The sequence below is a fragment of the Tamandua tetradactyla genome, chromosome 1, assembly GCF_023851605.1.
Source record: "Tamandua tetradactyla isolate mTamTet1 chromosome 1, mTamTet1.pri, whole genome shotgun sequence".
Lineage (NCBI taxonomy): Eukaryota > Metazoa > Chordata > Mammalia > Pilosa > Myrmecophagidae > Tamandua > Tamandua tetradactyla.
In genome coordinates, this window is record NC_135327.1 from 196,320,028 (window position 1) to 196,345,044 (window position 25,017).

The 25,017-nt window shown below is 37.9% G+C and overlaps 1 protein-coding gene across 8 annotated transcripts in view; it reads left to right on the plus strand.

The window, feature by feature from the left end:
- GALNTL5 (polypeptide N-acetylgalactosaminyltransferase like 5) overlaps positions 1-25,017 on the plus strand; it is an 83,536-nt gene that overhangs the window by 35,405 nt on the left and 23,114 nt on the right. For all 8 annotated transcript variants that reach the window (XM_077150386.1, XM_077150352.1, XM_077150369.1 and 5 more), the window contains 3 exons: positions 1,285-1,407; positions 6,514-6,763; positions 16,000-16,117. In XM_077150386.1, the coding sequence (XP_077006501.1) occupies positions 1,285-1,407; positions 6,514-6,763; positions 16,000-16,117 (491 nt within the window). The remainder of the gene's footprint in view (positions 1-1,284; positions 1,408-6,513; positions 6,764-15,999; positions 16,118-25,017) is intronic.

A 25,017-nucleotide genomic window follows, 5' to 3' on the forward strand; every position in this document is an offset into this window, starting at 1 on the left:
GAATATATTTTTGGTGGCTATGAAGCCAGACACTATGCTAGATGCTTTCGTTATACTGGTGAATCTGTAACACCTGGTCCCTCTCCTTATGGTGGCTGGTCTAACAGAGTGGTTGGTGCTTCCACAATATAAATGTAGGAGCACCAACCTTATCCTTAGAAGTCAGGGGAGACTTTCAGGAAGAGGTGACATCTACACTAAGATCTGAAGGATGAGTTCAAGTTACCCAGGTAGAAAGAAAGGAAAAGGTGTTTTAGACAGAGAATAGAATTGTAAAGGCTCTTTGGCAAGAGAGAACATGGTGAGTTTAAGATAGATCACAATGGCTGGAGGGCAGAGTTGGTGGGGATTAAACCCAGAGATATAAAAAGGTAACTGCCCATGAAAGACATTATTAGAATTTTATCCAAAGAAAATGGGGAGCTATTAAAGGGGTTCACAGGGGCATGAAATGATCCAAGTGCTTTACATGAAAGCATATTTAAATGCAAGGATCCCTCCATGGGAATGCAGTTGTAGGAATGACTTCTTTTCTCCAGCCTTTCAGACCACACCATGAGTTTAGAGACATCTGGTCACCCATTTGCACATTCTTTAGGCATTGTGGGCTCCTCCACACTGTGAAATCATAGCTAATAGCCAAGATATTTGCATGCTGCCAGATCAGATGTTTGATTTCACCTGCCCCATCAAGTGACTTGGCCTTTGACCCATGTAGAACTTCAAATACTAGAAATAGGGTGTTCTGTGTTCTCATGGAGCTCAAGAAAAGACACATTCTTACTTTTAATTCACAACGAAATATTGAGCTATGGGACAGTTTTTTTTAACTAAAGCCTGTGTCCCCCTGCTGATATCCAGTAGGCACTGCCAATGGAACTCCCTTAGTTGAGGGTTGGCTGAAGGGGACCCAGGGGACAGCTTCTGTTGAGTTATATGAGTGACATGGCTGCCATCAATTCCCAAAGTCATGGCTTCTCTTGACCCAAGCCAACTACATGATTATCTTCTGAAAAACTTAAGTTTTCCACTTTGTATCAGTGATTACCACTACCAGCAATTTATTAGAATAGAAGTATTTAACTAGAAGCATTGAGGAGTACTTACAATTGACTTAGATGATGATTCATTTTACTTTCTTCTTCCTTAATTACAGAGGATGAAAATGATAGAAATTCTAACATCAAAGAGCATGTTTCTTTAGGAGTTAATTATAGTTGTGATTATTTTTTAATTTCTTTAGTTACAGCTTATAAATTAACAAGTGCTTGGATTTTTTTCCAGAGGATTTGAAAGAAAAATTAAACTATCACTTGGAAATTTTTCGGGGAAAGATTAAATTAATAAGAAACAAAAAGAAAGAAGGACTGATTCGATCACGGATGATTGGAGCAGCTCATGCTTCAGGTATGAACATTTCATTATGAGCATGACCCAGTGTCTATATCACAGAGACCATCCTTCCCATGCAAAAATAATCCACATGGACACTGTCTGTATCTCTTTTGGCTCTAACAGTAGAATGGAAGTAAATTTTAGCCTTATGAGTCTTTTATCTTTTTTCGAGCAATTTTATTGAGTTGTGTTCACATACCACACAATCCAACCAAAGTGTACAATCAGTGGTTCACAGTATCAGCACACAGTTGTGCATCATTACCACAATCAATTTTAGAATGTTTTCGTTACTCCCCCAGCATTATTGACCCTGGGCATTGGTGTGGTACATTTGTTACTATTGATGAAAGAACATTAAAATATTACTGTTAACTAGTTAGTCCATTGTTTGCAATATATATGTATTTTCCATATACCATTTTATTATCAACTCCTTGTAATAATGGCATGTATTTGTTCTAGCTCATGAAAGAACATTTTTTTATTTGTATTATTAATTGTATCACTATCCACTGCAGGGTTCATGGTGTTATATGGACGCATTTTTTATCCTTTGGTTTTCCTTCTAGTGACATACACGACTCTAAACTACCCCTTTCAACCACAATAACATACATAATTCAGTGCTGTTAATTACACAGACCGTAATGTGTGGTAACCTCACTTCTATTCATTTCCAAACATTTTAATTTAACATAGTTAAAAATTCTGCACACATCAAGCATCTGCTCCCCATTCTCTACCCTCATTCTAGCTCCTGGTAACCTATCTAGATTTTAATTCTTTGAGTTTACTTATCAAAATTAGCTCATATTGGTGAGATCATACAATATTTGTCCTTTTGTGTCTGAATTATTTCACTCAATATAATGTCCTCGAGGTTCATCCATCAGTGCATGCATCAGAGCATCATTCCTTTTACTGCTAAATAATGTTCCATCTTATGTATATACCACATTTTGTTCATCCATTCATCAATTAATGCACATTTGATTCCATCTTTTTGACAATTGTGAATAATTCCACTAGGAACATTAGTGGGCAAATATCTGTTTGTGTCTTGAATCTTCTTTTGACTCTGAAAGTATTCTGCCTCAAATGTGAATTTTTAATATCACGTGGAAGATTTTCCTATCCAGCGGCCATAATGTTATACCTTTGTCACAGGATGGGTTCCCCCAGATATCAATCTGAGATGAAGTTTTACATGCAGGAGATTACTGGGGAGTGCTCTTGAGCACTTTATCTGTAAAAGAGTGAGAAAAGCAAGATTAGATAGGAAGAAGTTGAACTGTGATGCAGTTGCAACAGAAGCTTCTGCCTATCCCACAGGGAAATCTGCAACTAGGATAAGGTGTCAGTTTAGGTCCTCTGGAAAGCAGATGCCAAGATGAAATTAAGAGAGGAAAAGTTATTGACAGAAACTCATATGAAGAATGAAGAGGAGTGGAAGAAGTGGGCTCGAGTTGGAGGTGCTTCTGACCTGACCCCTTTGAAGAGAGAGAAGGAAGGAGGTTTATATTGAAAGAGCTTCAGACAGCTTTGCAGCCTTAAGAAAGTTTCAGTTGGGCTAACAGGCATGGGCGGGTCTCAGCAGAGAAATAGGCTGTAGAACACAGGATTTAAGGAGCCGAGGAGAGAGTTGGGATCACCAGAATAATGCATTTACCTGGGTCATGGGAACTACAGGTAAAAAAACAAAAAAAACAAAAAAAAACCCACCAGGGATAGGAAGGGGATCCTCAAAATAACAATTACAGTCACACCATGAGAGGAGTCATCTCAAAGAATGACTTACCACAACTCCAGTCAAGTAAGAACTTGCCTGCCCATTTAATTCTCCTCCTTCACCCCTATTTTGACTTTTAGTGAGGTCAGAAATTACAGGGAATTTCTGTAAGCTAGAGAATAAGAAAAGTAAGGAAGAAATAAGAAGACAGTTATACTAACTTAATCCAAGCACAGGTGACCTTCCAGCAGCTCAACCCAGTTGTGGGAGAAGGGCAATGGGTAGTTCTGCATGAAGTTAGAGAATCTTTTTCTGTAACACAGGACTGACAGTAAATTCTAATTTCTGAAATGGGACTGTGTTTTCAACTTAAAGTGGCTCCAAGACATTTGATTATCCAGGAGTAACTAGAGATGTCCTGGGGCCTGCTCTGTTTTGCATTCAAATGTAGAAGAAGAACCATTCTCCTCAATAGATTTAAAGAATTAGTGGAAGAGCAAAATAAGTCGCTTTTCCTACGAGTTCTTCTATTCAAAGTTTTGATAGAAGAAGTATGAGCATTTGCTTATTATGTAGACACTATCTTGGATGAATAGATAAGAAACCAGTGATCTGGGCTGAGAGATAATGGTTATAATCATTTTTAATGATTTAAAATTCTCTTCTGAATCATGTATAAAAACAGTTGCGTCATAGCAAAAGATGCAGGATGTACTCTTTCTTTCCCAGTGACTGTCTTTCCTAATAATTTTGAGATAGAGTTCACATAATGTACAGTTATATGTCCCGGCCCATGGGACGATCAACCGAAGCTCGAACTCCTGTGAGGGAAGAATGGCATGGGACAAAGAGACGCGAAGAACGGCAGCAAGACAAATATTCTGATCAAGCTGCAAAAGTTTATTGAGGAGGCTGGGTATATATACTCTAGAAGGAGAGGGGGTGGCTAGTAGGGACGGTGGTGATCTGGGATTGGTGGCTGCTGTTGCTAGGGCAGAGGGCAGATGTACGGTTAGTACTTTTGGCGCGAACTACTATTACTTCCGTGAAGAAGGCTGATTATAGTTTAGGCTGTTCTTTGTTTCAGCCCTGGCAGCCATGTTGCATGTTTCCAGCATCGCTGAGGGTGGATTTTATACATGCTACCTTAATTGTCCCCAACAGTTATATAATTGTAAAATCTATAATTCAGGTTTTTTTAAACTTTATTCACATGGTTGTGCAACCATTAACACAATGTAATTTTTGAACATTTTTGTTCCACCAGAAAGAAACCTTGTACCCATTACCAGTCACTCCCCATTACCCCTCAGCATATTCACCACCCTAAGCCCTAGATAACCACTAATCTACTTTCTGTCTTTATAGAATTGTCCATTCTGGAATTTCATATAAATGGAACCAAATAATATGACATCTTTTTTGGCTGGCTTCTTAAACTTAGCATAATGTTTTCAAGTTTCATCCATGTTGCAGCATGTATCGGTACTTCATTCCTTTGTATTGCTGAATAATATTCCATTGTATGGGTATATCACATTTTGATCATCCATTTATTAGTTGATGGACATTTGGGTTGTTTCCACTTTTTTGCTGTTAGGAATAATGCTGCTATGAACATTGATGTACAGGATTTTGTGTGAAAGTAAATGTTCATTTCTCTTGGGTACATACCTAAGAATGGAATTGCTGGATCATACAGTAACTATGTTTAACCATTTGAGGAGCTGACAGACTGTTTCCACAGCAGCTGCACCATTTTACATTCTCTCCAACAATGTGCCAAGTTTCCAATTTCTTTACAACCTTGCTAACACTTGCTATTACCTTTTTTATTATAGACATTCTAATGTGTGTGAAGTGGCATCTCATGGTTTTGATTTGCAATTCTCTAAAAACTAATGATGTTGCCATCTTTTCATATACTTGTTCATCATTTGTATATCTTTTAGGGAGAAATGTCCATGCAAATCCTCTACCCATTCTTAATTAGCTTGTCTCTTTGTTTTTGAATTGCAAGAGATCTTTATATATTCTGTATTCTTGACCATTATCAGATATATAATTTGCAAATATTTCTCTCATTCCTCAGATGTCTTTTCACTTTCTTGATGGTAGCATTTGCAGCACAAAGGTTTTAATTTTGGTGTAATCCAATCATCTACTTTTTCTTTTGTTGCTTGTATTTTTCATGTTATATCCAAGAAACTGTTACCTAACCCAAGGCCACAACGGTTTATACCTATGTTTTCTTCTATGAATTTATAGTTTTAGCTCTTACATGCAGGTCTGTGATCCACTTTGAGTTAGTTTTTGTGTTTGGTGTCAAATAGGGATCCATCTTCATTCTTTTGCTTGTAGATGTTCAGTAGTCTCAGCACCATTTGATGAAAAGGCTATGTTTTTCTCCCACTGAATGGGCATAGCACCCTTTTCAAAAATCATTTGACTGTGGTGGGCCACCGTGGCTCAGCAGGCAGAATTCTCACCTGCCATGCCAGAGACCCAGGTTTGATTCCCAGTGCCTGCCCACACACACACAAAAAAAAAAATCAATTGACTATAAATATAAAGGTTTAAATCCAGACTCTAAATTCTACTCCATTGATCTATTTCTGTCCTTAGGCCAGTACCACATTGTTTTGATTACTGCAGGTTTGTGTAATAAGTTTTGGAATTAGGATGTCATCCAACTTTGTTCTGTTTTGAGATCCTTTTAATTAATTTGGGTCCTTTGCATTTCCATACAAATTTTAAGACCACTTTATCAATTTCTGCAAAAAATCCAGCTGGAATTTTTATGGGGTATGCATTGAATCTGAAGATCAGTTTGGGGATCATTGCCATTTTAACAACATTAAGTCTAGACATGAGATATTTTTCCATACTTTCTAAATGGTTTTATGTTGGCTATAAGAAAAAATCTGGTCATGCCATTTCAGTTTTTCCCAAGTTCTCTAAGCAGAATATTCCATCATTAAATCTTGAATTTAAGAGCAAACATGATTATGCATCTTCGCATCCTAAGCACCAAACTCACTGCTTAAGCAGGTATCCTCTCAGTAAACATTTATTAAATTGATTTGGTTCATTATGATCAAGCTAAAATGATTCTTTAAAAATCAAATCCTAGCTCAGCTCTTCCCAAAACCACTCTGTATCTGTAGTTCACTGAGCCTCCTCTGCATGTGTATGGTACATGGTGTCCCACTTTTTGGATACTTAATAAAATATGTATTTTTGCCATCACCCACCATGAAACTTAAACACCTTAAGAGCCAAACACATAAGAAATACTCAACAAATATTCATTGCATTGAACTTTAATTTGAGCTATCACATGCTTCATCCATGTGTACTAACACTAGACTGTTTTGTCTCCCTAGGGGACGTTCTGGTATTCCTGGATAGCCACTGTGAGGTGAATAAAGTATGGCTGGAGCCCTTGCTGTATGCTATCTCCAAAGACCCCACTGTGGTGGTTTGCCCTCTGATAGATGTTATTGATGACTCAAGCTTGGAATACAAACCCTCTCCTATTGTAAGGGGCGCTTTCGACTGGTATTTAAACTTTAAATGGGACAATGTTTTCTCTTATGAGATGGAAGGACCAGAAGGACCCATTACACCAGTCAGGTGAGGTTTCTGATCATTTGGGGCAATGACATATGTGTATTGAAACCTAAAAAGAATGAATTGTTCAGAGATTGTTCTTTTGATTTCTCAGGTTTAATGAATATAAATATTTTATTTGTCTTCTTTCTAAAGTTCTTTAATAACAGAATTTGGTAAATTTTAAGTTTTTTTGTGAGCGATTGAAAACAAATAATGGTGTGGCCTGTGCTTCTCTGATTTCAAGTGTGTCTGTGAAACAATGGAGAAAATTTCATCTCTGCGGATATCCCACAAGCAGTAGATATCTTTGTCAAAGTCATATATAAAATATTTATCCAAGTGTTTGTGATAACTTCATAGATTCTTTGTCTTGGAAATGTGTTTCTAAATGTGAAACCAATTAAATTTGCTTTTTAATTCTCTGTTCTTTCAAAGTTTGTGTATAGTGACTCCTTACTCCTTTTACAAAGCTTTTTCTCAAGAGTTTCCCTCCAGGTCACTCCCCACATTTATCGATAACTTTGACACCAGGTTTACAGTCTCCCTCTTCTCTGTTATTAATCTCTATGCGTTAAAAACCACATGAGTAAATTTTCCAAAACTATAGCCTAGCAAGTCCTTACTCTTCACTTCTGTTCAAATTAACCAGAGCTATATGATCTTGCACAAGTTCCTTAACTTTTCTGTGCCTTAGTTTCCTTATCTGTAAAATCTGAAGAAGAATACTTCCATCACAGGGCTGTTATGAGAATTAAATAGCTTAAAGACTTAATAAAACAGTCGCACACAATAGGTACTACATAAATGTTAGCTATTTTAGAATTATTTAGCTATTATTATTTCTTGCAGCCGTATCCTGGATTTTTCATCTTCTAAATTACTAGATGACCCATTCTTTAACCATAACTAGAATCTTTCTAGCTTTTTCCTGCTCTACACCAGCTATGGCTCAGACGTCATCAAGACCTCCAGTCCTTCAATTTCTCCTTTTACCCCTCATGGCTTTCTTTTGCTTTTGTGGCCTAAACACTTTCTGATCTATAAATTCAATTCTTCTCTTGCCCAAACCTTCAGCTTCCACATCTCACCTCACTTCTGCCACAATAGCCCTGCAAATGTCCAACCCAGGCAAATTCCAACATCTCTTCTCTTTGCTCCTATACTTGAGTTGATGTATTTTGCCAAAAACTTAGTAATGTATACCAATGCTACCACACATTTATGGTCTCCAACCCATGCTGCTTCCAATTATTTATCCCTAGTGAGTTCCTGTGTCATTCCCCAAATGGTTAACTTAAAACTTTATTACTTCTTTTAGTCCCAATACTCATTTCCCCCTCCCTGTGAAAAGCCCCTACTTTTGGTAAGAAACACTGCCACCTATTTCAAGAATATGAAGACTATCTAAGAACTGAGAGGAAGAATTAAAAATTTTTTTAGTACTTTATCCTAGAACCACCATTAAGAAAGGCTGCAAAATCAGAACTCTTACTATGGTTGGAATTAAAATGGGGAAAGGGAGGGGGAGAGGGTTGGGATTGTCCAGCATGCTTGTATGTATATTTTAGAACCTTACTAACATGTAAAAGCTGTGCATTTTGGGGAAGTTCTGAATTTCTTTATTTCCTTTTTACCTTCAAGTGTTTTGCAGTGAGCTTCTTTTATATATAGCAAACAATTTGAAAGAATACAAAAAAATATGTGAAGTTCAATAAAAAAAACTACAGTATAGCACTGGTACAGCACACTACAAGACTTTGATAAAAAGACACAATAATAAAAGACCTCCATTTTAAATGTCATCCATATATACCTTGTGGATGGGAGCTATATTCTTTTACACGCTTTTTTTGAGGAATAAATTATTGAATTATTGAAGAAAAAAAAAGAATGGCTGCATATGAATGCTGTGTAGCAATATCTCAAATCTCCCACTCCAGTGAATGAATAACCAGCTTATTGGTTGTGCTGACTCTCACCTCACATCTTTCCATTCCTCTGGCTTTCCCCATAGACTAGGCCCTCCCATCTTCAGGCTTAGACTCCATACTGTACGTGATATTTTGACCTGAAGACTCTGTCCCCCTAAATCTAATCTCACTCTTGTTACATTAATTTTCTTAAAAACCCAGTTTTCACATGCCACCAACCTTGCTTATCTTTAAAGGCTTTTTGTTACCTTTAGTGTAATGTGCAGACTCCATCATACACTTTTTACTGCCTGTGGTTCTGAACCAGCCTCATGGTTTACATGTGTTCACATGCTGGCACCTGCCTCTTTTCTCATTTTGTTTTCTTTTGGGGGGGGATGGCATTTCTCCGATCCTCTATTTTTTTTTAAGTCTAGATTTTCTAGAAGGTCCACCACAAATTTTAAATCTTTTATATCACCACTCCTGATTATGTTTGTACTTGACCCTAATTCTGAACACCGGCAGTCAGTTTTTGGTCAATAGAATCACTTAGTTCTCAATACATGCTAACTTAATTTGCCATTTGTCTTCACATATAGTGATGTTTTATAACTCTTTGATTCCCTATTGCCTAACACATTCATTTATTACTTTGAGGGACAATAGGTGATTTCATTTAAAGGCTCCAGTCAAACAGACGTGGTTTGTAGTAGTAATATGACGTATTAACTGTTTAGGGGTGCCATGTATAGTTGCACAGGCTGTGCACTATACATCTCCAGGAGGGCACCATTTACAAAGGCTGCAAGGTGAACAGTGACTAGAGTTATGCATATAAGCAGTCCTCAGTTGGGTAAGTGTTTTAGCTTGCTAAATCTGCTGGAATGCAATATGCCAGAAATCAAACAGCTTTTAAAAAAGAAATTTGTTAAGTTGCAAGTTTACAGTTCTAAGGCCACAGAAATGTCCAAACTAAGACATTCAGAAAAAGATATCTTAACTGCAAAGAAAGGCCCGATGACATTCTGGGTTTCTCTCAGCTGGGAAGGCACATGGTGATGTCTGCTAGCTTTTTCTAGGGGCTTCTTCAAATGGCTTCCCCAGGGACATTTTCTTTCTGCATCTCCAAAGGGTTCTGTCAGCTCTGAAGCTTTTTCCAAAATAGTTCCCTCTTAAAGAACTCCAGTAAGCAACCCTACCTTGAATGGGTGGAGACACATCTCCATGGAAACCACCTAATCAAAAGGTCCCACTCACAAATGGGTGGGTAACATCTCCATAGAAATGAGTTCATCAAAAAGATCCCACCCAACAATATTGTCAAGGATAAAATAACATGGCTTTTCTGGGGTACACAATAGTTTCAAACTGGCACAGAAAGTTAGCACTCTGAGGTTTAGCATTCTCATCTGTAAAATGGTGATAACAGTGATAGTTATTGAGGGAATTGAAAGAGTCAATACTTGTAAAACACATAGATTAAGGTCCAACATAGAGAAACTGATCAATATAAACAGTAGTTATTGTTAGTGCTACAGACTTCAGAATTTAAGAAAAATAATGATGTACTTCATTTTAATAAAACTTATGCAATTTCTTGATTTACTCAAAAAAGCATCAATCTTTTGAGTTTATTTCTAAATTATTAAAAAATAGTTACATTTAGTAAGAAGTGGCTTTGGTATTTATAAAAAAAAAGACCTAGAATTTTGAATTTTCATAATATTTCCAGATCTCACACATAAAATAAATTTTAGGCTCTAATGTAAAGATAACTGACATTCATTAGGGAAATTGTATCCTTAATATTTATCTGCCAAGTAGCAGCATTTGTGAGATTCTAATATATTGTGGATGTATATGTAAATGAATACTTCCTTTTTGAAAACAACTTGACAATAAAAATTTAAAACTTTATAAATGTGTATGTTGAATAAAATGTTAGAAACAAAAAGACAGATATTATCATGCCTCACTCATACGGATTAGCTATACTATACAAACTCAGAGAATTGAAGTCAAGAGCATGGATTATCAGGTTGGGGCCTGTTGTAAAGGTTCCTAGATTATAAGATTTTACAGCATATAAAGTTGTAACTGATATTTCAAAGTTCTGTGATACTGAGCTATTTGTATATAACCTGGTCATTCCCTGAAACTTCTAGTATTTATGTGACACCTGAGACTCAGAGTTAGAGCTCTGAAGCTATGAAAGTCAGCATTACCACATTTGGCAACTGTTAAAAAAGCTGAAAAAGTAATTAGGCTTCATCTACAGATATGAAGGAAACTGATCTGGATAGGACTTAGGAAAATCAGAATACTGTGGCTAACAGATGACATGGCCCATCTTTTCAAACTTCAACCTCTGTGTGAGATCAAAGGGATAGAGGTTTATTTGGTGCAAATTTTATATTTTTGGTAGCACATTATCTAATTTAACGTGTATGGTCAGTTTACTTGAACACCGTAATTATATGGAATCTTGAATAGGGCATGGGACCTTGTTGGTTTGTATGAGTTAGTATTTGCAACGTCCCCTTGAGGGACTGGGGGAAAAGGAGGGAATATTCAACTTCTCTATCTGGGGAACTCCTGATATTCTTGCAAGCCCACAGTCTTAGGTTTCACCCCTATGAAGCTTATTCCTGCAAAGGAGATACTAAGCCTACTGATAATCATGCCTAAGAGTACCCCCAGAGAACCTCTTTTGTTGCTCAGATGTGGCCTCTCTCTAAGCCAATTTAGCAGGTGAATTCATTGTGCTCATCCCGACGTGGGACATGACTCCCCAGGGATGAGCCAGGATCCAGCATCATTGGAATGAAAAAGTGAGACAAAATGAATTCTCAGTGACTGAGAGATTTCAGAGTCTGGAGGTTATCCTGGAGGTTATTCTTATGCATTATATACATATCCCTTTTTAGTTTATGGTGTATTGGATGTGGTAAATTTGCTTTTCTCTTGCTGCTTCTCTTCAGCATTTTAGAGTCTAATTAGTATGTGTCTTGGAGTGGGTTTATTTGGATTTATTTTATTTGGGGTGCATTGGCCTTCTTTGATTTGCTTATTTTTGTGTTTTATAAGGGTTGGGAAGTTTTCCCTCATTACCTCCTCAACTAATCTTCATAGCCCTTTACTCTTCTTTTCTCCTTCTGGGACACCAGTGATTCTTATATTTGTGTACTTCATGCTGTCCAGCATTTCCCTGTGATCCAATTCCAATTTTTCCATCTTTTTTGCCATTTGTCCTTTTGTGCATTCAAATTCAGTTGTCCTGTCCTATAGTTCACTTATTGTTTTTTCTGCCTCTTCAAATCTGCTCTTGTGTATCCCTCATATATTTTAAATTTGATCTATAGTATCTTTCATCTCTATGAGATCCACTGTTTTTCTATTTATTCTTTGAAGGTTTTCTTTATGCTCTTCTAGTGTCCTCTTGATGTCCTATATGGCATTAGCCAACTCACTGAATTTATTTAGGTGATTAGTATGAACGTCTGTGATTCTTCCTGTGTTTTAATTTGGTCATTTGACTGAGCCATATGTGCCTCTCCTTCATGTGTTTTGTGACTTTCTTGTGGCGTCGAGGTATTTGATTATCTCGATTAGGTTCTTTTGAAAGTTGATTTCCCTCACTCATGTAAGGTTTTTGTATTTGCTTGGGTTTGCATTGAACGTCTTTTGCACTTGGTTCGTCAGTAATTCCCTGCCAAACCAAGGTCCAGATCTCATGCAGGAGATGCGACTCTACTTGAAGATCTTTTGAAACCTAGGCAGATAAGCAGTTTGCCAGACTGCACTTTCCATGTCCTTCCAGAAGATGGCCGTCTCAGACCACTTTTTCCCCTCAGGTCCCTCTCCTCCAACAGACAGCCGGCTGAGCAGGATGGAGATTCAGTGCACACTGAAAGCCACCCACCCCAGGGCTGGGGGGTGGGTAGTGTGCACCTCAGCTGAGAATCTGCTTGTGGGCCCATTGGGCCTGATGGTTGCCAGGCTCCTGCTTGGGATGACCTTTGGCTGTAGGTCTTTCAACTGCCCCTGCCCTCTGGCAACCTGGAAAAGCCTGGCAGTGCAGCTCAGCCTAACTCACCCCTCGTCCCCGCCTCTCCACCTGTGCACACCTGAAGGCTACAGGTCTCCATGGGGGAAGACCTGTAGCCTTCACTGGCCCATTGTCAGATTGGCTCCACTCTGCATCTGCCCCTCCTCTCAAAAGGAGGGTCCCCCAGTCTCTGCCCAAAACCAGGCACCCACAGCAGCCTGTGTCAGGGGTCGGGGCAGCCACTGTGCACTGGCTGGAAAGTCTTGGGTGCAGGCAAACCAAGTCTGCTGGCTTCTGGGTTTTCCATGGGAGCTCCCAGCTGCAGAGGTGAGAGGAAAGATCTCCCAAGCTAGCTGCAGAGGCTGACCCCGCTCCTTTGAAACCCACTCCTTCCTGCATGTGGCTGCTTGTTCCAGGTGGAATCATGACCAAGCACACTCATCTTATTCTCTTCATTCCAGTTTCTCCGAGTTTTCATCCAGGACCTCCCTGTATAGTGTAGAAGACCCTTTCTAGTCACTTGAACCCTGAAACTCCCATCCTGTCATTTTTCTGTCACTTTTCTAGTTGTTCCATGGAGCAGGAATGAACTCAGCCTTCCCTATTCCACCATATTCCTGGAAGCCCCAGGGACTTTTCTAAGTACATATCAAGACTCTCTTCACTTTTGCCCTGTTTTCTCAGAACTTTGCCTTATCACTACTAGCCAGCATTTCTCCCACTGAGACACAGACACACACGTACTTCCCAGTGATTTCAAGATTTTAGAATAAAAGCTTTCTGTCATGAGAGAGAGATATGACTTGATGAATTCTCTGAGCAGCAAATATTTTTACCCGATTTTCAGTGGGACCTAAGACATAACTTTTAAAACTGTTTTGTAAAATGACTTACTTTGTAAATTTTAACAAATGTGCTGGTTTGCATCTGCTGTTGTATACCCCAGAGCAGCCAAGTTCTTTAATCCTCATTCAGTATTTCTGGGTGGGATCATTTTTATTGATTCCATGGAGATGTGACTCACTCAATTGTGGGGGGTAAATTTTGATTAGATGGTTTCCATGGAGATCTGTGTCCACCCAAACAAGGTGGAGTTGCTTACTGGAGCCCTTTAAGAGGGAACCATTTTAGAAAAAGCTCAATGCTGGCAGAGCCCACACAACCAGAGACCCCCAAACAAAGCCGTTGAAGAAGCCAGGAGAGGAAGCTAGCAGATGTCTCCATGTGCCATCCCAGCTGACAGATGTTTCAGCATCAGCCTGTCTTGAGTGGAGGTAACCACTTATTGGTGCCTTACTTTAGACATTTTCACAGCCTTAGAACTGTAAACTTGCAACTTAATAAATTCCCCTCTTTAAAAGTCATTCCATTTCTGGTATATTGCATTCCAGCAGCTTAACAAACTAAAATAACAAGTATTTATTGAGTGCCTATTATGTGTCAGATTTTGCATGGAGGATAGAAAACATCATCCTAACTCTCAAACTATGTAGACTCTAGTGGGGAGACAGGCAGGTAAAGATATAATTTCAGTATAATGCAATATGATAAGGGAGTAAGCATTTTTTACATGGCTTTCTGGTTCATTAAGAAAATTGAAAAAAAAAAAATCCCAAGAAAACTTATAAAAGTTCCCACTATCACCAGTTACACTCCTCCTGCCCAAAATCACAATGTCCTGGCTTGCATATCAGCACACAATTGTGCACCAGATTCCATTCTCTTGCCCCTACTCTAGAACATTGCTCCAGCAATTCTTTCCCTCTCTACCACTTCAGCAATTTCTCCTCTCTCCTGAAGCATTCTTATCATTCTCTTCCACTTAAAAATTCTCTTCCACTTAAAAACAAGGCCTTATTTTGATCCCCGCTTCTCTGTAGCTATCTCCCATTTTCTTTTCTCTCTTTCACATCAAAGCCCCTTAAAGAGGTCTGTATTGCTGTCTTCAATTCTCCCTCCATTGTCTCTTAGGCTCACTTTAATCAGGCTCTGTACCTCCCCCCTCCCCCTGCTCCAAACTTGTTAATGATCTTTGAACGGTTAAATCCAGTGTTCAGTTCTTAATCCTTATCCCATTTAAACTATGGACAGTGTTTGATGCTGCTGATCATTCCCTTCTCTTTGACACACATTCTTTCCTTGACTTCGAGGACACCACAAACTCTCGGTTTTCCTCTTACTTCACTGGTTGCTCCTTCCAAGTCACCTTTCCTGATTCCTCCTTTTCTTCCCAACCTCTCAATTTGAAGTGCCCAAGATTGGGTCTTCTCTGTCATTTTACTCTCCTCTCTTTCTGGAGAGTATGGATGAGTGATTCTCATCCATCTCATATTGATGACTCCCAAATTTACATCTCCAACCCAAATTTCTCTCAGAATTCCAGTCTAATATACAACTGCTTACTTTACATCTCCACTTGAATAATGAATAGACGTCTCAAATGCAATATGCCTGAAACTGAATCTTCCCACTGAAACCATGCTCCACCCAAAGAATTCCGCATCTCTTTGGATTGCAACTCTGTCTTCCAAAATCCTTGGAGTCAGCCTTGACTCTTCTCTTCCTCTCACACGCGTTACCAAATCTGTTGGCTCCATCTTCAAAATATATCAAGAATTCAACCACATCTCACAAATTTCATTGCTACCAGTCTTATCCAAGAGTCCATCTTTCCCTTGGACCACTGCAATAACCTGTAACTTGTCTCCCTACTATTTCCCCTGCCCCCACACAAGCTAGGATCTTTGCATGTTGGTTTGCTGATTTGTCCCTAGCATATCATAGTTATTTAATAAATACTTTTTTAGACTAATGAATAAATGAATGAATGAGCATGTAATTATTTTCAAACTGTTTAAATAGTTTGATTTTTGAGCACTGCCATTTGTGGGAAAAAAAAGATGTTTTGTGACATTATGGTTTTCACAGAAGTAAACATTATATATAGCTCATCTAATGCCCTTAGAAATGGAGTGCTCTAAGTTCCACCATCTAATTCAGTCATTATCCCTGTGGGAAACTCATATTCTAAATATCAGTTTTTCTCTCTCTCATTAAGACAACTTTTAGATATATTGCTTACATAATTTGATATTTAACTAATACTGACTTTTAGGTATTTATAACTTTAATTTGGTAATTTCACATACTTACATTTCTAATAAGATAATTCTTATTATCCTATTGTTTTCTAGTTTTTAACTATACGATATCTCTAATACTTGATATGATTTTGAGTAAGAGTCCACAAAGACTATCTCTGTGGAATTAGTTTAATATTTATGTCCCCTTTCTAGGTCACCTGCAATGGCTGGAGGAATTTTTGCCATAAATAGCCATTATTTTAATGAAATTGGACAGTATGACAAAGGCATGAATCTTTGGGGAGGAGAAAATTTGGAACTTTCACTAAGGGTAATTCAAACTTTGTTTTTAGAATAGTTACCTTTGTACATAGAGAGTGAAATCTAACTTTAAGTCATATAATATGCTGTGGTAAGTATGCCAATTTTCCTACATTGTCCTCCAGTACCATTCTGGTGTCATGTATAGTAACAACTTATGGTGCTCTTTGCAAAAATTGAAAACTTTAAATAAAGTGTTAGATATTCTTATCATGTGTTTTGTTATTTGTAATGTATGGTATACCATATTAATATAATATTTTGAATCCTTTTATGGAAACTTTTTTTATTATACTGATTGTCCTGGTAGTTGTAGTGTAGTAGAAATTACATAGGACTAGGGACTTGGATGTCATTAAATATATGGGCTATCTTAGGTTTCAGTTTCTCCATCTGCACACTGAGGGGGATTCTGCTTAGAAGAAGTCTGAGTTACCTACTGACTCTCAATTCCTGAGATACTTACTGCCTCAGAAATGAGCCTTGAAAATATTACACTAAGTGAAAGAATGCAGACACAAAAAACCACATATTATTTTATTCCATTCATATTAAATGCTTAGACTAAGCAAATCCATAGCAACAGAAAGTAGATGAGTGGTTGCTAAGGGATGGAGTAAGAGGAAATGGGAAGTGAATGCTAATTGGTATGGACTTTCATTTTAGTTGGATGAAAATATTTTAGAGTAAGACAGTGGTGATGATTGCACAACCTTAGGGGTATACTGAAAACCACTGAATTGTGTACTTTAAAATGATGAAATGTATGGTATGTGAATTATATCTCAATAAAAAATAGATAAATGTAATGTTTAAAAAATCCTGTGATCTTAGAACACTTATGAATAAATCCCAGATCTATCAGTTATTTTACTACATGATTTTTAGCAAGTCTTTAATTTTTCTGGTTCTCAGTTTCCTCATCAATAAATAAGAATAAACAAAAATGCCATTCTCAGAATTATATGAGGATTTGATGAAATAGTTTGTGTACAGAATAAAGTAGATATACTTGGAGAGAGAGAGAAAGTGCTCAGTTATATCTCAAATGCTTAGCATATATTTATTATAGATTTGTTTTGTTTTAAACCAGGTTCCAATAGATTTTTGCAATGAACATTTTGAACAGTGCTTAAAAATCTGGACTTTCCAATACATCCCAGAGTAATTTGGGTAGAGAATAAAAAAGTATTTGCAAAATACTCTTTAGAGACTCAGGAGAAAGGAGGAAATATTCAACTTCTCTATCTAGGGAATTCCTGATATTCTCACAAGCAGTGGGGACAACCAATTCGATAGGCTGAATCCTTGATCTTGGAGCTTACCCTTATGAAACGTATTCCTGCAAAGGAGAAGCTAAGCCTACTTATAATTATTCCTAAGAGTCACACCCAGAGAACTTCTTTTGTTGCTCAGATGTGGCCTCTCTCTCTAAGCCAACTTGACAGGTGAACTCACTCCCCTCCCCACTACATGCCCTCCCCCCTACATGACTCCTCGGGGTGTAAGTCTCCTGGCAATGTGGGACATGACTCCCAGGGATGAGCCAGAACTCAGCATCATGGAATTGAGAAAACCTTCTTGACCAAAAAGGGGAAGAGAGAAATGAGACAAAATAAAGTTTCAGTGGCAAAGAGATTGCAGAGTCAAGGGGTTATCCTGGAGGTTATTCTTATGCATTGTATAGATATTCCTTTTTAGTTTACAGTGTATTGGAATGGCTAGTGGGAAGTACCTGAAACTGTTGAATAGCAGTTTCAGCAGCCTTGATTCTTGAATACAACTGTATAACTATACAGCTTTTACAATGTGGCCATGTGATTATGAAAACCTTTTGACTGATGCTCCCTTTATCTAGGATATGGACAGGTGAGTAAAAAAAATAAAAACAAGAAATAAATAATGGCGGGGGGGATAAGGAGCACAAAAAAAGAGTACATTGCAATATAAGTGGTCAATGGGAGGGAGGGGTAAGGGGTATGGATATATGGATTTTTTCCTTCTTTTTATTTATTTATCTGGAGTGATGCAAATGTTCTAAAAATGATCATCATGATGAATACACAGCTATATGATGATATTATGAGCCAATGATTTTATACTTTGGATGGACTGTATGGTGCATGAAGGAAGATATCTCAATAAAAAAATTTTTAAAGATTATATAAAATAATGCTTTGAGATTCAGAAAACAGTCAAAATTAATGGAGAATATTCATGCTGAAGCAGAAAACACAAATTCAAAAAATCATGAATTTAAAATGCACTAAAAAGAAGGAAATAATTATCAGTATTGAGCATGCACAAATTACCATGCACTGCATTAACAAATTTACATATAGTCTCTTAATTTACCTTCCAACCACCTGATACCTGAAATGGTCTTCCCGTCCCCATTTTCCTGTGTTTCAATGCAGATCACCCCTACTCATCATGCAGTGCTCACTTTAAAAGTCTTCCTCCAGGCAGTCTCCCCTGGTGCCTCAAGACAGGGGGATAAATTGAATTAAAATTAAAATTCAATACTTTTTTTAAAATCTGGGCTTTGGGTTCACCATTATTATCCTTAACATTTGTTTCTTATTAAATTCTGCCTTTTTCATCTCTTCTAACAGAGTCAGATTGGCATAGAAAAGGCAACTTAGTCTATGACTAAGTTTATAGTTTCGCTGAGCTTTAGTTTCCTTATACATAAAATGAAGGAAAAAAATTTCCATATCACAAGGCTGTTGTGAAGATAAGAAATCACTTATAGAAAATAATAAATGGTAGCCCTTATTATTCTACTTAAAATTTTACCATTAGCTCTTTATGTTCTCTGAAGATATCTACAGAGATTTGACTTTGAATTGGATGTTAGCTTAGCATGTATTATACTCTTTCCTGTATTCATTTTTTGTTTTTTCAGTCTTTAAGGTCTGTTTGGGGTTTCATTTTATCACCCTTTTCCTTCCTTCTTTTGGCTGCTTACTTTAATCATTTTTTAAAAGTTCTTTTAAGTACAGATCTCTTTCATAATGTTTCAGATACTTTATTATGAAAATAGGAATATCTAGAACTGTATATTTTACTCCAAGTCCATATTTGGCAGATCATGAAGACTATCAAGGCTTTTTTCTACTATGCCATACCTTTTGGAGAAGGAATTTAATGGAAAATTTTCTAGTCATTCTATGGGGGTATTTCTGGGTATTTCTAAAAACCCTAGAAGTTGGTTGCACCAGTTATTAGACCTTGTATTATTTCAAAAGTTCTGCATTTCCATTTTCTTCCTACAGATTAATCTCTAACACTATATATATTTTATTTTATTTATTAAGCATAGCAACATACAAACACAAACATTCTTACCATATGATCATTCCATTCTACATATATGATCAGTAATTCACAATATCATCACATAGTTGTATATTCATCATCACGATTATATCTTAGAACATTTGCATCGATTCCAAAAATAAATAGAAAGAAAACAAAAAAATTCATACAGGCCATACCCCTTACCCATCCCTTTCATTAATCACTAGCATTTCAATCTACTAAATTTATTTTAACATTTGTTCCCCCTACTATTCGTACATTTTTAATCCATATATTTTGCTCATTTGTCGATAAGGTTGATAAAAGGAGCATCAGACACAAGGTTTTCACAATCACACAGTCACATTGCAAAAGCTATATCATTACACAATCATCTTCAAGAAACATGGCTACTGGAACACAGCTCTACATTTTCAGGCAGTTCCCTCCAGCCTCTCCATTACACCTTAACTAAAAAGGTGATATCTATATAATGCATAAGAATAATCTCCAGGATAACCTCTTAACTCTATTTGGAATCTTTCAGCCATTGACACTTTATTTTGTCTCATTTCACTCTTCCCCTTTTTGGTTGAAAAGGTCTTCTCAGTCCCTTAATGCTGAGTCCCAGCTCATTCTAGGATTTCTGTCCCACATTGCCAGGAAGGTCCACACCCCTGGGAGACATGTCCCATGTAGACAGGGGGAGGGCAGTGAGTTTGCTTGTCATGTTGGCTGAGAAAGAGAGGCCACATCTGAGCAACAGAAGAGGTTCTCTTGGGGGCGACTCTTAGGCCTAATTTTAAGTAGGCTTGACCTATCCTTTGTGGTGTTAAGTTTCATATGAACAAACCCCAAGATTGGGGGCTCAGCCTGTAGTTTTGGTTGTCCCCACTGCTTGTGAGATATCAAGAATTCTCCACTTGGGGAAGTTTAATTTTCCCCCTTTCTTGTCATTCCCCCAAGGGGACTTTGCAAATACTTTTTTTTTTCACTATTCATATCACTCAGATTTATTGGAGCATCAGTCTGGATAAACCTATAAAATCTCATGCCCTACTCCAGGTTCCATGTACTATGGTGATCAATTAAGCTGTCCACATAAGTTATATTAGGAGATGCACTAGTCAAAATATAAATTTTGTACCAAATAAACATTTTTGCTTCAATCTCACACATAAGTTAAAATTTTAAAATATTAATTACCATCTATTTTCAACACCCTGCAGTATTGACATTCCTTTGTTCTTCCTCATGCAAAGACATTTTAAAATTTGTACATTTAGTCACTATCATTATATACTCTAGGCATTCCTAGATTATACCCTCTCACTCTTTATCATCTATCTTTCTTTCTGATTTCATTTTTGCCCCCAGGCCTCCTCCCTCTATCATTCTCATATAGCTTCATTCAGTGTTCTAACATTATTGTATCAGAGTTTGGTAGTTTTGTGCTATCCATTTCTGAAATTTTACAATCAGTCCTGCTGCACAATTTGTATCCCTTCAGCTCCAATTACCCAATATCCACCCTATTTCTATCTCCTGATGGTCTCTGTTACCAACTGAAGTTTTCCATGTTCATTCTCTAATGTCAGTTCATATCAGTCTCACACTATATTTTATGCCTAGCAGCAATTAATAAGGTCATCCATCCCCACCTCCTATCTTCTATTTCGATTCCCTAAGATCCATCCTCACCTCCTATCTTCTATTCCCATTCCCTTAGATAAGAATTGAAAGAATGAGAAGACAGGAGGAACTGAAAAAAATTGGTTTAAGAAATAGATTACATGAGGCAAAACTGATTGAACCATGAGCACAAACTCTAGAAAGGGGAAATCATGCTTATGTGCAACATAAATTAGTTAAGAGGGGAAAGGGAGGATGTGAAAGGGAAGCACTCTTAGATGAAATAGTTTAGAATGCTGGCAATGTGAGTCCAGGAGAGGTTGATTGCTATTGATAATAACCACCATCACCACACCTAACAGCCCTCTTACTGTGGCCCAACACTCACACTCTCAGAACACTTTTCATGTGGTGAGTGCTTATTGAAAGGTTATCAAGCGTAAAAATCCTGCTAAATCCTTCATTGTATGCAAGAGGGTAGATTCAAGTTCTATGACACTTGGGTACTGTATCCAGATGATCCTTTTTCAAATGACCACTTTTATCTTTTTTACTGGGAACATGAAGAGCAAAACTTTTTAAAATACATTTTTGGTATACCTCTTCAACGTAAATTGTTTCCATCTGACTTATCAGGAAACAGAAAAATATTTTTCAACATAATACCTCTGAGTGTTGCTTTCAGTGAGGTTCCTAATTTCCTTTTGCTGTTTCTGAATTATTGAGTGAATTTCCTACAAAAATACATATGAAGCTGAGAGATATAGTCTTGATCAGTTGCAACAGTGGTTCTCAATCCTTAGTATGCATCAGAATTACCTAGGGAGCTTGTTAAAATGCAGATTGTGGGACCAAACTCAGAGTTTCTAATTTCAATAGGACTGGAGTTGCACTAAAATACGCATTACTGACAAGTTCCCAAGTGATGCTGAAACTACGGGTCTGTGGACTACACGAGAACCAAATCTGAATAAACAAAAAAGTCATGGCAAATTCAATGTAAGATGTAGAAATCAGGTGTGCAGGATATGTATTTCAAGCACATTCTTTTTGGTGTTATTCATAATACAAAATATGGAAATTTACAAAATTTCCAAACAATATAAAACTTTAAAAATAATTTCACATAATATAAGATGAAAAAAGCAAAAGACCTTAAGGTTGTATTCATATGTGGACCTGCATACCTGATACTAATTAAGAATGCCAGGATTAGAAGTGATTTTTATTTTCTTCTGTGTGCTTTCCCATACTTGCCAATTTTTCAATGACCATATTTTACTTTTGGGCAGTGAAAAAAGTTATTAAAAGCAAGTGTTTTAAATGAATGAAAAAGTATTTGCAAAGTCCCCTTCAGGAAATGGTGAGAAAGGGGGAAAATTCAACTTCCCCAAGTTGAATTCCTGATATTATCACAAGCAGTGTGGACAACCAAAGCTATAAGCTGAGCCCCCAGTCTTGGGGTTTGTTCACATGAAACTTAACCCCACAAAGGCTAGGTCAAGCCTACTTAAAATTAGGCCTAAGAGTCACCCCCAAGAGAATCTCTTTTGTTGCTCAGATGTGGCCTCTCTCCCCAGCCAACACAACAAGCAAACTCACCACCCTCCCCCTGTCCATGTGGGGCATGACTCCCAGGGGTGTGGACCTTCCTAGCAACGTGGGACAGAGATCCTAGAATGAGCTGAGACTCAGCACCAAGGGATTGAGAAAACCTTCTCGACCAAAAGGGGGAAGAGTGAAATGAGACAAAATAAAGTGTCGGAGTTCCGGAGAAGATGGCGGCTTAGTAAGACACACGGGTCTTAGTTCCTCCCCCAGAAAAGCAACTAAAGAAACAGAAAAAATACGAAACAGCTCCCGGAGTCACGACAGAGACCAAAAAGACAGCGTACCCCATTCTGGAACAGCTGAACGGGCAGGGAGAATCCGCTGCGGTGAGATACCCGAGGGGCGCGCATTTTCCCGGCCGGGGCGGCTGGTGACTGGGGTCCCCTCCACGCACGTGGCTCCCCGGTCTGACTGGGAACGTTGGATAGCGGGGCCCTCCCGTCACGCTTGGCGTCTCGGGCCAGCTGGGCAATTTGGACCGGCACTCCCCCAAGCCGTGGCGGCCGGCAACCCCCATTCACGCGCGGTTTCCCGGGCCGACTGCCCCGCAGACAGACGAGCGCCACGAGCGCCACCTACTGGGCAGGAAAAGAAAAACAGAGCCCAGAGATTTCACAGAAAAACCTTTCAACCAGCCGGGTCCCACACCCAGGGAAATCTGATCAAATGCCCAGACACCAGCAGAAAATAATGGATGATGCTCGGAAAATTGAAGCTATGGCCCAGTCAAAGGAACAAACCAATAGTTCAAATGAGATACAGGAGCTGAGACAACTAATGCTGAATATACGAACAGAAATGGAAAAACTCTTCAAAAACCAAATCAATAAATTGAGGGAGGACATGAAGAAGACATGGGCTGAACAAAAAGAAGAAATAGAAAATCTGAAAAAACAAATCACAGAACTTATGGGAGTGAAGGACAAAGAAGAAAAAATGGAAAAAACAATGGATACCTACAATGGTAGATCTAAAGAGACAGAAGCTACAATTAGTGAACTGGAGGATGGAACATCTGAATTCCAAAAAGAAACAGAAACTATAGGGAAAAGAATGGAAAAACTTGAGCAGGGGATCAGGGAACTGAATGACAATATGAAGCGCACAAATATACGTGTTGTGGGTGTCCCAGAAGGAGAAGAGAAGGGAAAAGGAGGAGAAAAACTAATGGAAGAAATTATCACTGAAAATTTCCCAACTCTTATGAAAGACCTAAATTTACAGATCCAAGAAGTGCAGCGCACCCCAAAGAGAATAGACCCAAATAGGCGTTCTCCAAGACATTTACTAGTTAGAATGTCAGAGGTCAAAGAGAAAGAGAGGATCTTGAAAGCAGCAAGAGAAAAACAATCTGTCACATACAAGGGAAACCCAATAAGACTATGTGTAGATTTCTCAGCAGAAACCATGGAAGTTAGAAGACAGTGGGATGATATATATAAATTACTAAGAGAAAAACTGCCAACCAAGACTCCTATATCCAGCAAAATTGTCCTTCAAAAATGAAGGAGAAATTAAAACATTTATAGACAAAAAGTCACTGAGAGAATTTGTGACCAAGAGACCAGCTCTGCAAGAAATACTAAAGGGAGCACTAGAGTCAGATACGAAAAGACAGAAGAGAGAGGTATGGAGTAAAGCATAGAAAGAAGGAAAATCAGATATGATATATATAATACAAAAGGCAAAATGGTAGAGGAAAATATTATCCAAACAGTAATAACACTAAAAGTTAATGGACTGAATTTCCCAATCAAAAGACATAGAATGGATTACGACCCAGCAATACCACTGCTAGGTATCTACTCAAAGGACTTAAGGGCAAAGACACAAACGGACATTTGCACACCAGTGTTTATAGCAGCATTATCTACAATTGCAAAGAGATGGAAACAGCCAAAATGTCCATCAACAGACGAGTGGCTAAACAAACTGTGGTGTGTACCTACGATGGAATATTATGCAGCTTTAAGACAGACTAAACTTATGAAGCACGTAATAACATGGATGGACCTAGACAACATTACGCTGAGTGAGTCTAGCCCAAAACTAAAGGACAAATACTGTATGGTCCCACTGATGTGAACCGACATTCGAGAATCAGCTTGGAATATATCATTGGTAACAGAGACCAGCAGGAGTTAGAAACAGGGTAAGATAATGGGTAATTGGAGCTGAAGGGATACAGACTGTGCAACAAGACTAGATACAAAAACTCAAAAATGGACAGCACAATAATACCTAAGTGTAATGTAACTAGGTTGGAACACTGAATGAAGCTGCACCTGAAATATGGTTTTTTGTTTGTTTATGTGCTTGTATCTTTTGTTTTTGTTTTTTTTCTTTTTCCTTTATATATATATA